Genomic DNA, 16,417 nt, shown 5'->3' on the forward strand with positions numbered 1-16,417 from the left:
ACCTTCATACCATTCGTGTGCTTTATTTTGTAGGACAGGTCTCTACTCAGAGCCTGTCCTTACTTACATTAAGAAATGCAATCATCTGGCTTTCTGGGCTGGAACAGACCAGAAGTAATAATTGAGAAGTGAAAAATGAGCAAGAAGTGGTTCCTAGAATCAAATATACTGACAGTAGCTTAACGAAGGAGTTGAGGGATAGATGACTGCAATAACAAAGACTGTAATATGAAACCTAAAAATAATGGCTATCTTTAGCCATTTCCTGTAGGATCAGATAATTTTACACACCTCAGTAGACCCTGAAGGCACCATTATATTACAACAACATATTGCTGACAACCTTGAGCAATCAAGAAAAGGTTAGCTTATGTTCAACATACCCTATTTAAAAGGAGAAAAGTAGAAAATACATTTTAGAAAGATTCCTATAAAGAAGTTAAAACATATCAAAAGGGTTTTAGATATCTGGAAAATTCTTTCATGTGGACTCATGTATGTGTTCATTAAGTATCTGCAATTATATAGAGAAATATTTATTATGGGTGTTATATATACATGTTCTGTGCAAGGTACTGTCAAGTGGCCCGAGTATGATCTATGAACTGCTTTTTAGAACCTTATAATCAAACACAGAAATCCCCATAAACAACATACATAAAGGATGGTCAGTCAACTGCGAAATATATATCGATACAATGTAGAAGCACTAGTATTAGATTTCACCGTGGGGAATACTGCATGTGGGAATGGCAGAAGGGTGGGGGAAGGGAGAATGGTCATGAAGAGGGAGGCTTTCAAGAACCCACCGAACGCTGGAAAAAGATCCAAGGCAGGAAGGAGTTAAATGCTTCCCCGAAGGGAGGGGAGGTCATGCTGCCTACTAGACATGAAGGTCCGTGATGGTCATGCGTCAGCCGAGTCCACGGGGGAAATCCAGTTAATGACGTCAGAGGACAAGTCTGGACCATCAGAGAGTTTAAAAGCTGAAAGGGAGCCTCTCCACGTTTGTGTGCGTGAGCACGCAGACACACCTCTTCTGCAGAAGCAAGGGTCATGGGGCAGAACACTGCAACCCCTGGAACACCCCACTCTACAGAGGGATGAGGAAAAAGTGTAACAGTGGCTCAGACAACAGCAAGATTAGCGTCTGAGAACACAATGTAATTATAAGTTCTACAGGTTACATTAAAGCAAATCACTGAAATGGAAAAACATTTTAATAGAAAACTGTCCCATTTTGTCTTCTTAGTCAAATAACTAACCATCATTTAAGTGTGAATGGACAGAGAGGCAAATACAGATCTGATTATAAATGCATGCATTTAAACACTTTTCCCAAATTCTGTTTTCTAGAATTTCTATTTTGTTTAGAAGTCTTGAGTTTAAAAATGTTTATAATTACATTTAGAATTAAGGGTCAGAAGAGCGCTTCAGCCTAATGCTCTCTAGAACTATTAATTCTAAATCCATTAGGTCCTTCAAAACAAAAGTTATTACCAATATCTGCTATGTTCAGAGAGCTAGAATATTGCAGATTTACCCAGCATTAAATAAATCTGCTGTAAGAAATTTTAAAAATAAATTAATCTCGGGCTTCCCTGGTGGCGCAGTGGTTGAGAGTCCGCCTGCCGATGCAGGGGACATGGGTTCGTGCCCCAGTCCCAGAGGATCCCACATGCCACGGAGCGGCTGGGCCCGTGAGCCATGGCTGCTGAGCCTGCGCGTCCGGAGCCTGTGCTCCGCAACAGGAGAGGTCACAGCAGTGAGAGGCCCGCGTACCCACAAAAAAAAAAAAAAATTAATTAATTAATCTCAAAGTACTTTACATAAGCATTCACATTATCTTTTCTTAAAGGGGCAGGATCCCTTTCAGAGCGATTTGCATACACATTCAAGAAGAAATCTCCAACATAAAGCATGGTAACTGCACTGTTTGTTAGTTCCCAGAGGGCAGGCATCACTTTAGATTTATTCACATCAGATTTTCCTCCCTCTTCATTCCCCTTCTGCTTGCTAACAGTAGTAACACTCTTGTGAATAAAAGAAAAGTTTTGTAAAATGGGTAAACAATATCTCAGTTCCACTTTTCATGCCATAGCTGCCAGGGCAAATCTAAAATATCTTTGACATGGAAAACTCCCAATGCTTTTTCAGACAGGCTGATCCTGAGAAAAGCGGAGAACATTCTTGCATACGCGTGGGGAAGAGAGCTTCTATTGCCCTTTCCCCAGTTCTAGGAGTAAGAGGCAGTCACAGTTACTAGGCAGTTCCGTGTTATGTACAGATAAACGCTTTCAAACAAGTAAAACAAGAGCAGAATTACTAGTTTCTTTAATATTTTTTTGAAATGAAATCGAGCAGTATTGTTTATTAACATGTTAGAGGTACCAGTTTGTCATTAATGGAATGTGGCACAGCCTGATCAGCAGCAGCAGGTATCTCCTGGCCACAGACTGACGAGCCACCCATCAGCCGGCATCAGCAAAGCAACAACGTTCTCTTCGCTTTGCTTTCTCCTACACAGGGATCAACACCAGGAGGGAGCAAAGCACTAGAGAGAGAGAGAGAGAGAGAGAGAGAGAGAAAGTGTGTGTGTGTGTGTGTGTGTGTGTGTGTGTGTGTGGTCTGCACAGGCATAAATTTCAAACAGACTTGATTCCTTGCTGAAATCTTGCCATTACTGGAAACATTTGTAAATTATGAACAAATAGACTTGTATATCTCAAGACGTTTTATCAAACAAATATATTTCCTTTCCTATTTTTCTTCCCATTTCGCATCTCACATACAAAATATTACAAGTAGAGAGTTGGAATGACATTGATAAATAGGAAATAATTGACTCGAAGCAAATAACCTAAAATTCTGTCTATAATTCTACAGACAAATAATGATTTAATAAATTAAGGGAGATTCTGTATCAGAGTAAGGGGTTTTATTAGGTCAAAGCAATGAGTGAAGCTGAATGCCTGCTAATAAAAATAAAGAATGTTGTCCTTGGTTTAGCTGTAATCCTGCCTACCAGCAGGAAAATAGGCTGAGTAACCTTTTCAGTCTGAAGATTTATGATGGGATTCCACATAATTCTAAAACTAAAGGTAAAATAAGAAGATAAAGTGCCTGTAGTCCTAAGAAACATTCAGAAGAAGGGTCACTAATCAGAATGGAGAGGGGAGGTTGTAACCACCAGTAAAGACAGCAGCCTGAGTGATACAGAGCTGGTGGTGCAGACATGCTGGGGTGGGGGGGACATGCGGGATGAGGACAAGTATTATGTCTTCACACACAGACATTTACATACACATATAAATGTATAAATACACACAGCCAAGCTCAAAAGAAAGGAAATCTCCTGGGGCCCACATCACCCAGGGGTATAACTGCAGGAGACAGAACAGCAAAGGGGTTTAGAACATGAACTTGGAAGCCAGACCACCGGGTTTGAATCTAGCTTGTCCACTTACTTTCTAACTGGGATAATGACAGGAGCTGCCTCATAAAATTTATGAGGTTAAAATAACCACACGCACATAAAGAAAGCACTCAGTAAATGTTAGTTGACTCTACTACCATCAGCATTGTTAACCACACTGAAGAGACACCAGTTGTTGGCGATTTCAAGCACCTGTGGCACAGAAGTCAAGGCTGGCATTCCACTGGGGGCAGGGAGCCGGGAGCCACAAAACCCTGGTCCAGCCAGAAAATCTTGTGCCACCAACTGAGGAGCTGATGTGGAGGAAGCCACCCACCTAGAGTCCCTGGCCCTGCTCCTGGCGTGGGTGTGGGCTTGAAGGGCGGCACCATCCAAGCAGTGTGACAGCTGGGGGCCAATAAATGGACAGAGAAACTGTCTGTTCAGTAAAGCCCAACGGGCCCTAACACAGTCACCATGAATTCCTTCCAGAGGTGCCGCCACAGTCCAGGGGCGAGTCTTTACGTGGAGATATCCCACTGAGTACTGAGCAGGATAAATAGAAACAAATCCATACCTGGACGTATCCTGGACAAAGCTATCAGAGAGGAAACACAGATTTCCTACAAAGGATACAGACTTCTCGTCGGCAGTAACAGACGTCTGAGGACAACGGAATCATGTCTTCCAAGTGCTGAGGGGACAGAACTGTCAGCCTGGGATTCTATATTGTCATTCAAGAGCCAGGGAGAAACAGAAGGGACTGGAGGCCAGAAAAGCTGAGAGAGTGGATCACCCAGACCCAGAACTCAAAACACACTAACAGAGGCAGGAAAGAGCACCCAGGAGGAGGAGAGTGAGATGCAAGAAACAGTGTTTGCTAGAGAAGGAAAAATCAGATGGGGGCCTCCTCAACCTTCCACAGCCCAACCCCAAAAGTTGCCTTTAGCTGTGGGTGGAGGGGCACCCCTTCCCTGAGGTTCCAGTGGGAGAGCTGTGTTTCTCCCTGTGCTCCAGGGACAGCTCCTGATTTCTCAGGAACCTGATGCTATCAATAATTTCCTCTCCCCTATATGTCACTCCTTTAAACCTAACTTTTGATTGTTTAACAAAATGTTAGAGGCACGTATTTAGAAATAATTTACAACAAAAAGCAGCAGTTCCTGCCACCCTCCGCCGCTAGTCCTGAACCACCTTCAGATCTTTGAGCTGTTATGTCTGGTATTTACCTTCCTATTTTTAAACAATATGCTGTGCCAGTGGACCTTTGGAAAATCCATCACTTTCTGGCCAAGGCTATTGGCCATTTGCCACGTAACAATCCTTCCTTAATCTGGGGAAAAGACAGACTTGACAAACTGTCCCATGGACCCAATGTTCTTGTTTTTGGAATACGGAGCCGCCAGACTAGGCCCATGCCATTCCCAAGAGATAATGTATATCAGTTACAAGGTGAGATATTTTGCAATACTTTTATGTTTTATTCTGTCCCATAGAATTTACCCGTGCTTGTTACTTTATCACATTTCTATTCAAGAACAACATAAGCCGCCCTTAAGTGCAAGCCCATGATGACCTGAATGACATCAAAGTGGAAAAGTCAGGTTGGTAGGTAGGTAAGTCATTCCACCCATGGGGAAGCAGGGACTCCTGCCACATGCCTGAACTTGGCTATGAAGGATCTAGAATGTGGATGAGCCTTTCCTCCTAAGGGTAGGGTAAGGGTGGGAGTTACAGGTGGGGGAAGAGCTGGGATGCTGTCACTTTTCGAACTTTGGGAACAAAAAAGAGACAAATTTCACCAACAGATGGCTGAGAAACCAGCAGAGGTGATATCTGACTATTACTTAATATTATCTTTATATAAAAACTTTTTTAAAAGTTTTGTTGAAAAACCTTTTGCCTAATAATTTGTCTCTTGGGAGCTCTAAATCTTTCACTCATTATCTTATTAAAAAAAATAAAATGCTAAAAGAAATAATAACAGCCAATTAAAAAAACAAAACGAATCAATCAACTTAGGGCCTGAAAAGGAAAAAGAGGCTCCCCTTAATCTGTGGCCAAAAGTATTCCTAACGCATATTCCTACATTAATTTTTTCTTACTTTATCAATTTAGGACATGACTTCTGATTATGGTAGATAAGAATTTAGTTCTTTTACTTGCCAATATCCCAATTATATTACAGTTTTTTTTTTACATGAGTGGTTGGTGTTTCTATTATTATGTAAATATGTCTCTCTGCTGAGCTGTAAAGTACACACCAATTACATGTCCTTTCCTGAACGTTTTGTTTCTTCCTGAAGTCAACAGGTCTTTCATTTTATAATTTGCTTTATTTTCTTACTGCCTATTCCTCATTATTCTCAAAGACTCTGGTTTCTCAGACTCACAGACACAGAGAACAGACTTGTGGTTGCCAAGGAGGGGCGTGGTGGGGGAGGGATGGACTGGGAGTTTGCGGTTAGCAGAGGCAAACTAATATATATAGAATGGATAAACAAGGTCCTATGGGACAGCACAGGGAACTATATTCAATATCTTGCGACAAACCATAATGAAAAAGAATATGAAAAAGAATGCACATATATGTATAATTGAGTCACTTTGCTGTACAGTAGAAACTAACACAACATTGTAAATCAACTATACTTCAATAAAATAAATAAAGACTCCAGTTTCTATGTAAAATCTCTTATTTGCACAAGCATTAGATACCTGCTCTTCCCTCCCCACCTCCCGTTTTTTCTCGAAACCTCTCTGTTCTGGAGCCATCTCCTCCTCTCCCACTGCTACACAGCCAGCAGTCTGAAGCCTCTCCATGACTTCAGCAGGTTCCCGTTTAATGGAAGGACAATTTTTTGAGAACCTGCCTGTCTGAAATACCATTATTCTACTGCTACACTTGATTTATAGTGCTGGATACAGAATTCTAGGTTAGGATGATTTTTTTTCCCTACGATTTTTTGTTTGTTTTTTTTGTTTTGCGTTACGCGGGCCTCTCACTGTTGTGGCCTCTCCCGTTGCCGGACGCGCAGGCTCAGCAGCCGTGGCTCACCGGCCCAGCCGCTCCGCGGCATGCAGGATCCTCCCGGACCGGGGCACGAACCCATGTCCCCTGCATCGGCAGGCGGACTCTCAACCACTGCGCCACCAGGGAAGCCCTTTCCTACGATTTTTAAAGGCACTATTCCATTATCTTCTAGCTTTCAGTGCTGCTTTGAGAAGTCTGATGTCTTTCTGATTCCCAGTCCTTTGCGTGTGACTCTCCTTCTCTGTAAGTTCTAGTATCTTATCTTTATCCCTGGTGTTCCAATTCTACACTTCATGATGACAGCTCTGCATGGGAGGCTATTTTTAGTCCTTGCACTGGGTCACTGGCAGGCCATTCTGACTTGAAGACGCATGTCCTTCAGTTCTGGGAAATTAATCTGTGTCATTCGTTTGATAGTTTCCTCTTGTCTACTTCCTATCTTCTCTCTTCTGGAACTCCTATTAATCAGAGGTTGGACATCCTGGATTGATTCTCTAATTTTCTTATTTTTTCCCCGATTGTCCGATTGCGTGTGTGTTACACTTTCTGGAAGATTTTCTTGATTTTATCTTCTGACTCGTCTGGATTCTTTTTCCATCCTAATTTTAATTTCTAAGAGCTTTTGTTCTGATTGTTTATTTTTTATTTCTTTTTAAAACGATTTATCATTTATTTATTTATTTAATTTATTTCTGTCTGCATTGGGTCAGGTCTTAAGTTGTGGCACATGGGATCTTTGTTTTCTTTTTTAATTTGTGAAACAAGTTTAGCAAAAATATATTGAGAATAAAAGCCAGAAACTGGTAAAGAAAAGCCAACCGAAAAAATATACAAACTCTTCCCCCAAGTGATGAGACCCTCTGGGGAGGCCCCACACGAGCCTGTGCTTTAAAGGCCGATGTGGCAGCAGTGCTTGGTTCAAGTCCACGGAGAGAAAAACTACAGGGGAAATCTCACAACAACACTACACTATTCACTGTTCTGGGGCTGGCTTCTCTCCAGGATGGAAAAGAATTTTGAGGAAAACCTTCATATTAGTACCAAAAAAAAATCATATAGCTGTTTCATAAGAGCAAAATAATCAAAGTAATGGTTCCCAAGGCATTCAGGGTCTGAGTCCTTGCCCAGGCCCCACCCTGGTCTCCTCTCCTGAGTGATGGCAACCAGAAAGTAGGCCGGGTAACGCCATCAAGATTAAAAGAGGTAAGAGTGATCCTCAGAAAAAATACTACTCTATACATCTCAGGTGAGATAAAAACATTTCATATGCCAATTACTTTTCAATCATAACTTTAACCTAGAAAAATAGAGCGGGAGGGCACCCTGACGTTCTGAGATTCAAGTGTAGCTGTAATGATGTGTAGTCAGGCTCGTCTTTGTTGAGGCAAGTGGGATCTTTTGTTGCGGCGCGCAGGCTCTTCATTGTGGCGTGTGGGTTTTCTCTTCTCTAGTTGTGGTGTGCAGGCTCCAGGGCACGTAGGTGCTGTAGTTTGTGGCACGTGGGCTCTAGTTGAGGCTCACGAGCTCAGTAGTTGAGGCATGCGCACTTAGTTGCCCTGCGGCATGTGGGATCTTAGTTCCCTGACCAGGGATCAAACCCGCGTCCCCTGCACTGCAAGGCAGTCTTTACCACTGGACCACCAGGGAAGTCCCTGATTGTTTATTTTTATTTTTATTTATTTATTTTTTTTTTGCAGTACACGGGCCTCTCACTGTTGTGGCCTCTCCTGTTGTGGAGCACAGGCTCCAGACGTGCAGGCTCAGTGGCCATGGCTCATGGGCCCAGCCACTCCGCGGCATGTGGGATCTTCCCGGACCGGGGCATGAACCCATGTCCCCTGCATCGGCAGGTGGACTCTCAACCACTGTGCCACCAGGGAAGCCCTGATTGTTTATTTTTAAATGGTGGTATCCTGTTCTTGTTTCAAGGATGCAGCTACCTTCTCTTATCTTTCTAAGGATATTTATAAAAGCTTTTAATTTTTAAAGAATTCTACCCTGTGCATTATCTGTTGCCTCTTATTTTTGTGTTTTCTTTTTATTTTGGGCTCTGTCCACTACATTGGAGAATTTCTTCAAATGTCTGGTGATATTTGGCTGTCAATTTATATACATACACACACACACACACACACACACACACACACACACACACATATATATATAAACACACAATACATACACACACACACATATATATTTTTAAAATTTACCTCTTGAAATGATCTTTTTTTTTTTAAGAAATTTATTTACTTTTTATTTATTTATTTTTGGCTGCATTGGGCCTTCATTGCTGCACGCCGGCTTTCTCTAGTTGCAGCGAGCATGAGCTACTCTTCATTGCGGTGTGTAGGCTTCTCATTGTGGTGGCTTCTCTTGTTGCGGAGCATGGGCTCTATGTGCATGGGCTTCAGTATCTGTGGCTCATGGGCTCTAGAATGCACGCTCAGTAGTTGTGGCGCACAGGCTTAGTTGCTTATCAGGGATCAAACCTGTGTCCCCTGCATTGGCAGGTGGATTCTCAACCACTGCACCACCAGGGAACTCCCAGTCTATTTATATTTTAAAGTAAGGTACTAAAATGCTGATTAAGCATTCTATGTAAATATCCAGGGCTTGCTGATTGGTGGTCTTCATTCTAGGACAATCAATGAGGTGGCCAGGTAGCTTTTTTTAATTGAGATCCCCCTAAATGTCAAGTTCTGTCAGGTTCCTATGGGTTCCTGCTTGGGGGAGGTGGGAAAGAGAAGAGATGGCCATACCAGTTCACTTGAGCTCCTCAAACGGGGCAGGGAAAGGATCGGGCAGGCCCTGGGGTTCAGAGTACAGATGCTGTCTGACACCAGTACCTCTTGCTCTGCCTGGGGTCTCTAGGGGGAGTGTGTCACAAGCTGAATTTCTCCCCAAACTATAGATTCCTATGAAGGTAGGGCAGCTACCAAGGGGCAGGAGAGGACCTCGGGTCTAACTGCTCTGTATCCAGACTCCGAATTAATACCTTTGTCTTCACCTCCCTCTGGCCCTCCACAATACCTGTTGATCTCACATCCGGACCCTTTCCGGGGTTGCATAGGGCACACCATCTCATTTCTGACTAGTGTCTCTTTCTGAAGGCTTTCTGTCCCTTTCCTGGGTTACACTTAACTTCGTTCTGCCAAGTCAGGCCCTCCTCCATCTACCGTCTCATGCACGTTGGTCTACTCTCCCATTCTCTCATAGGTTTATAACTTTGAATTCTTTCACTGTCATTTCAGTGGGGTTTCTTTGGGGTAGAAGGAGAAGGACAGATTAACATGTATACGTTCAATTCGCCACATTAATCAAAAGCCTCTTTAACTGCCCCCTCATTGGCTCCTTCTCATCAGCATTAAAATTATTTTAAATCTTATTTTTATTTTATTATTATTATTTTTTTTGCGGTATGCAAGCCTCTCACTGTTGTGGCCTCTCCCGTTGCGGAGCACAGGCTCCGGACGCACAGGCTCAGCAGCCATGGCCCACGGGCCCAGCCGCTCTGCGGCATGTGGGATCCTCCCGGACCGGGGCATGAACTCGTGTTCCCTACATCAGCAGGCGGACTCTCAACCACAGCGCCACCAGGGAAGCCCTTAACATATTTTTAAGTGGACGATACCTTACTGTTGACTATAACTCATCAGCATTGAAACAATCTCAAGTTTCTCCAACATTAAGGAAAATTAGGCTTTCTTTTTTTTTTAAACCGACTCTCTTTATTTACTTATTTTTTGGCCACGCCCTGCAGCATGCGGGAATCTTAGTTCCCTCACCAGGGATTGAACCCAGGCCTTTGGCAGTGAGAGCGCGGAGTCCTAATCACAGGACTGTCAAGGAATCCTCTACTGCATTCTCTTTTCCTTCCAAGCCAAACTTCTTGAAATAGTTGCTCACACTCTCTCATCTCTACCTCAACATCCCCAAGTTCTTCGACCTTCTGCCACCTCCCTTCTAACCCCATCGCGGAAACGCTTCCTGTAAATATCCCCCTTAACAGATCCAATGACCACTGCCTGGTCCTCACCTTACTTGAATCTCAGTAATACTGTGTACTCACCCCTCAAAATATGCCGTCCCTTCAAGTCTCTGACCTGGTACTCTCCTTACATCTTCTTACCTCTTTGCAATGGGATGCACACTCCTTAGCAGGGCTTGTATGGTACAGACTATGCTTTCCACGCCGGTCTCACCTCTTGCCACACCATATTCCAGTTCTGTGCTACAACGCACGGAACTTCTTTCAGTTCCTAGAGCAAGCCATGTCCTGTTTTTCTTCTGGTCTTTGTGCATCCTATTCACTTTTATTTGGCCAAATTTTGCAAATTCCCTATATCTGTGTTGAACGCCCCTCCTAGAGCACACTGTATTTCCACTACCAGCATGTTCATTGAAAAGTACTGCAATTGCCCACTTAATTGTCCAAGCTCCGTGAAGACAAGACCCACAGCAATCTTTTTCAAACCTGTATCATTAGAACTTCTATGATGGCTAGTGCCTGGGAGGCATCCAATAAATGTCAGTTGAGCGAATGAATAAAGACACAATCAAGAGAGGGGGAGAACCAAATACTTACAGAAAGACAGCAGAGCAAATGAATCTGGTCTACAGAAAAAGACTTGACACTATAACCTAAGTTCTTTTGGTTGCCTATTTCTATCTTCTTAACAGTGTATCCAACAAATGGTCACCATTTTTTGCATAAAAATAACCAAATGCGTAGTCAGAATATCAGAGCATCAATACACCATCTCCACAGGCTTAGAGAAGGCCAACTGTCTAAATGTTTCAGTATATTTAAAATCTCTATCTAGATATATCACTGGGTTTTGAAGGGCTGTGGGAATGAAAACGTTTTATTCTGGTAGTTATGGTATAATTTAGGTCACACACTAACATAGGTCTTTTAAAGACAGAAACATTTCTGAAAAAGAGGCAGATTAGCTCTGTTGCGAGAATAACCCATTAGGCTGCTCAAACAATGAGTGTGGTAGGCTCCGAAGAGGAAAAACAAAACCCAGCTTGAGCAAAACTGGATTTCTAGCTTTTGATTGTCACTTAGTGAATGTAAGCCAAGCTCTCAATGCACCAATGTCCCAAACGACTTCACCATCATGTTGATATGCCTATCACTGGGCAAGTATCTTCTTTGGGGGCATAACAAGATGTCTTCAAAGCATGTTGACATTTAGTTATTTTGAATTGTCTCTAATATTTGACCACAGTTAGCCACAAGTAAAGAGCCTATCTATAGAAAACATGTCTATCTGCAAATAGATGTTTTCAATGTGAACTATAATAAATACCTTGGTAGATACTATATTCCCAGCTGGAGAAACCTAGAAAGAACTCAGCAGTTATGTCTAGTCTCTTGATAATGAACCAACCACCATGTGGAAAAAGAATGTTTTGAGCTCAGAAGGAAGAAAGAAGAGGTGTTGTGATGAATTGCTTTTCATTCACTTGTCTAAATAGATATTACTTTATTTCTACTATAGCTGAGTCTCTGCCCCAAAAAGAATTCATACATTTATAACTGGAAAATTGTCTCTTCTCAAAAACAATCTCTCCATCAATAGATACTCTAGGGCAGAGGGAGGGAGGAGGGAAGGGACAGACACTCCTATACTTGTCTTCTCCCAGAAAGACCCAATAGCAAGTCGAAGGTGACCCTAGGCATGGTTTACAGGAATAGGAGTCCTCCATGACAAAAAGCACAAGTAAGGAAAAAGTTCCAAGACAGAGACACTGCCCTAGTATAACCAAAACGTTGGGTGCAGCAGGTACTTTGGAGGCACTGCCCATGACCTTCCATGGCAGTGACTCTGGGAAAAGAAAACCTCTGCCTCTGCACACCCGCCAGTGTGCAGTTCAACCAGTTTTCACTTGTATTTAAATGTTAGAAAGTGTGGAACTCACCCAGGAAACCTCTCCCTGCCCACATCACCACCACTTACACATTCCCTGCAAGGAGGGCAGGAAACCCCACACCCAGTTGATACTATGTGTCCCGGACAGACTATGAGCCATGTATTAGCCCAAATATTCACATTGTTCCTTCCATCCTTTCCTTCAAAACTTCATCCACCTATGTGAAAATATATGCGAAAAATCTTGCTGATGAGTTAGTACACTAGACCCAGTCATTGCCAGTTTCAGTGAGAATGAATAGATAAATGAGTACTTCACTCAAAGCATACTGTGGTTGACTTTTTTCTCCATTACTGACCAGTTCTTAATTTTCTAAAACCACAATCATTATTGACCTTATACCGTAATATCACGCGACATACACTGCTTCCTTTGACGAGACTCCCCCGCCTCTCCCTCCTCCATGCATCTGCCTGACTCCCGCCTGCCTTCTCAGCTAGCTCAGAAGGTTGTTGCTCTTCCAACAACCCCTCCTTAGCCAACCCTATCTCTTCCCCAATTTCTCACAACAGTCCTTCTCTTACTGAATTCAGTAAGTCCCTGAGTGGGGTTCCAAAACCACACTCCGCATATGACCTCCACAGGAGCAGTGACACAGTACTCTGTGCATAAGACACATCTCCCCAGCTAGTCTCTGAACTCCTCAAAGGCACGGTTTGTCGCTCATTTTTCTGTTTCAGTTCATAGCACAGACCGGACAGCCTGATACTGAGTAAACAATCTAAACTGTGTGTGAGATGAATACACGAACAAACGGATGACGTTTAGACTTAGAAACAGAACTACAGAGATGAGTCTTTGGAAAACATTTAGTCCAACCCACTTCATGCAAAGCTCCCTAAACAAGTATTTCCTAAGAGTTATGTTCGATAAAACATGAACATTGTGTAATGAAAACAGAATACAATAAAAACCTTACCGGCAAAGTTCCAGGCAGAGATGCATCAAAAAATGATACCAAAGAATTGGGAGGTGCTGCAAAGTCGACTTGAGATCCAGAGAAGAGTTTGGAGTTGGAGGCAATCTGGGCATGAATCTCCAAACCTACCACAGCTGCCCATTCACGTTCACTAAATAGGAAGACAAAATGGTTAAGAAGTTCTTAGATCCGTCACCATGCATGAATTTCTAAGAGCTGAAACCACAAATGTTAATTTCTATTTGTGTTTTTAACTTATTAAAATTTTATATCCTACTTTAAAAAATGTGTCATACTGTATTGGTGACTAAATCAAAAGCAATGCAAAATGAACACCTACAAGGCCGGCAAAGCAAAATTCATTTACAACATGGCATAAGGAGAGTTCATTGTGCAAACAAGAAGGTAACAGAAAAGAACAATTTGGCATCTGAAAACAATTTAGAAATGGGTATCAGGTGGTGACTGCTTGGCTGACTAATGAAAAGCAGCATTTTCTAAATTAACTGTGCTTTGTCAATTAGTCGGTCAGCAAATGAAGAAAGCTGATCTTGTGAATGTTTTTAGAATTAACATAAACATCAGGATTTTACTAGAGAAATAATGGTAAATAGTTGCACATCTCATTATGAAAAAGGAAGGGAAATTCTCAGTCATGTTTGGAATTCATTTTCTAACAATGGTTTGCAAGTAAAGTAACCAGAGTGACAGATATAACAGATCACCACTAAATGACACCCTTCCTGGGAATTTTGTGCAAAGGGAAACATTAAACCATTGCAAGTGGCTTTTTTTTTTTTTTTCTGGTTCCCCAGATCACTTTAAATTCCAAAGATCTAGTGTCAGGTTCCTTTGCTTGTTTTATACTTGACTGCTACCAAACCTAAGAAGCTGCAATAATGCAACCTAAATGCTACAATAATCTCTCATCTGGCCACTCCTACTCTATTGGGTCTGTATGAACATTCCATACAGAGGTCTCTCCAGGTTCTTATACGTGTGCTTATTCCATGGGTTATTATTAAACCCATGTATCCTGGGCAATCTAAAGATCACCTGGTGTTCACCTACTCTCTCCATAGTCTGACTGTTCCTATCCTGCTCTTCCCCCAAGCAATTTTCTGTATTATCGAAATTTTTGTTTACATGTATTTTGTTTACATGTATTTGGTTTTGTTTCATTTCAACACATGAAGTTCTGCATCTGTAGTACTGATGAATTCCTTCTTTTTAAAGTTGGGAAGCACAACCTGTAATTGAGAGGAATTAAACGAAGAACTTATCAGAAATTTGCATTCACTAAAACCTTATTCAATGTATTTTTGCAGTTTCATTACATGAGAGAAAAAAATACTTTACGTTCACAGTGAGACAACCTAATTTATGAAAGGAACAGAAACAGTGTTTCTGGACATTTTCCCTCTGTTCCTCCAACAGAAAAGCAAAAATAATGGCAAGCTAACTATCTCAAAAGAAAAACTGAATATTAGACACATGCCTTATGTTTCTGTACTTAAAAGTAAACTATTTAGGTCTCATATAGTGAAATATAAACAGCTGTTCAGTGGATATTAAGCAAAATAAACAACACTTTCTACATAACCAGAGGGAAGATCTCTTGTCATTGGCTGCATTCTCCTAGGTCTAGACACACATGTTCAAAATGAAACGCCTCCACAGATAGGTGGTGTTTTCTGACTAATAATTTACAACACTGCTGACTCGTAATAGCTCTAAATAAATGTCAGGTAAATAAGATTCATCTTCTACTGTCACCAACCCCGCTACTGGTGCTATTAGTTAAGGTAACTGAATCCACTCTTCTGTCTGTGCAGCTTTCGAGTCAGGAAAACACGTGCTATTTTACACTCGCAAATTACCCAAATATGCCTGTCTACCTGAAGACAGCGGTTTACGTGTGGGGACGGGGCTGACAGAGGGCCAGTTTCGTGCTTTCATTTAGGTTTCAAAGCTGCAACTTATAGCCCAGCACCTCCCGCCCACCAAAACGTCTAGATTGAAGGCTGGGCTGTAGTGGCCATTATCTCTCCAGTCCCGCAATTCCACCTCACGCTTAAGCGGGGAGTAATGGTACGAAATAATATACCCTTTCCTCGGTTTCTGGGCCATGATGAGGGGCTGCTGAGCCACTGAGCTCTGTCCCCTCTTCCCGCTGGACGTGGACCCAGTTGGAACCCCTCTTCCGTGGCGAGAAACGCCGCCAATCCCGGCGAAAACCCAACGCCTTCCAGGACAGCACCAGCGCAGGATGGGCGTCGCCATTGCCTCTCCAGAGCCCTGGTCAGGTGATACAGCATCCCTCTGCCGCAAGGCTCTCTGGGAAGCGTAGTTCTGGAAAGGGATAAACCGTTCTAGGCTCGGACCGGAAGACTACTGTTCCCAGGGGGCACTGCGACTCGAAGGCTTCCGGAACCGGGAGGGGAGGGGAGAGGAGGGAATGAGAAATAGGGGAGAGGGTGGGAGGGATTCTGTGTCGGAAGGTGTGACTCCTCCTAGCGGGGAGCTGGAGAGCTTTGTAGGCGTGAGCACGTGTGTGAGTTTGAGAGAGAGCAGGTGGTGCCAGAGATCCAAAGTGGAGAAACCTGGCCAGGATTTTATAGCCCAGTTAACCTTTCGAGCTGAAGTAAATGACCTTGACATCTCCGCGAAGGCTTCGTGAACCCCAAACCCACTCAGTAAATTTTTTGTTTCCTTTTCCACTTCACACACCAATTTGTGCATTAATGCAACAAATACCTATTTGCATGCCAACTATATACCAGACACAGTTCTTAGGCACTGGGGATTCAGCAATGAGCAAGGCAGTTATGGCCGTTCTGCTCATGGAGCTTACGTTACTGGTAGACGAGACGTACCGAAAAGTTAACGAAAATGGGATGCTTTCACATAGATAATAAGGACTATATTTCAGCAGAGGTGCTTGGAGACAAACAGACCTAGATTGAAACTTCAGGAACATTTTAACTGATTCTTTTTGATCCTGGCCAGTATTTGAAACACTTTCCTTACCTACGAGGAAGTCTTGATAGCAGCTACCATCATCCCAGTGGACTTATGTTTTCCTGCTTCAAAACTCATTCCCTCT

At 42.7% G+C, this 16,417-nt stretch overlaps 1 protein-coding gene across 1 annotated transcript in view; it reads right to left on the reverse strand.

Moving 5' to 3' along the window:
• GATB (glutamyl-tRNA amidotransferase subunit B) overlaps positions 1–15,630 on the reverse strand; it is a 76,641-nt gene extending 61,011 nt beyond the window's left edge. The window contains exons 1-2 of the mRNA XM_004263631.4: positions 15,419–15,630; positions 13,312–13,462 (exon numbers count right to left, since the gene is read on the reverse strand). Of these exons, the coding sequence (XP_004263679.2) occupies positions 13,312–13,462; positions 15,419–15,594 (327 nt within the window). The 5' untranslated portion in view covers positions 15,595–15,630. The remainder of the gene's footprint in view (positions 1–13,311; positions 13,463–15,418) is intronic.
• Positions 15,631–16,417: the final 787 nt, after the last annotated feature.

The sequence above is a fragment of the Orcinus orca genome, chromosome 4, assembly GCF_937001465.1.
Source record: "Orcinus orca chromosome 4, mOrcOrc1.1, whole genome shotgun sequence".
In the NCBI taxonomy this organism is placed as follows: Eukaryota; Metazoa; Chordata; class Mammalia; order Artiodactyla; family Delphinidae; genus Orcinus; species Orcinus orca.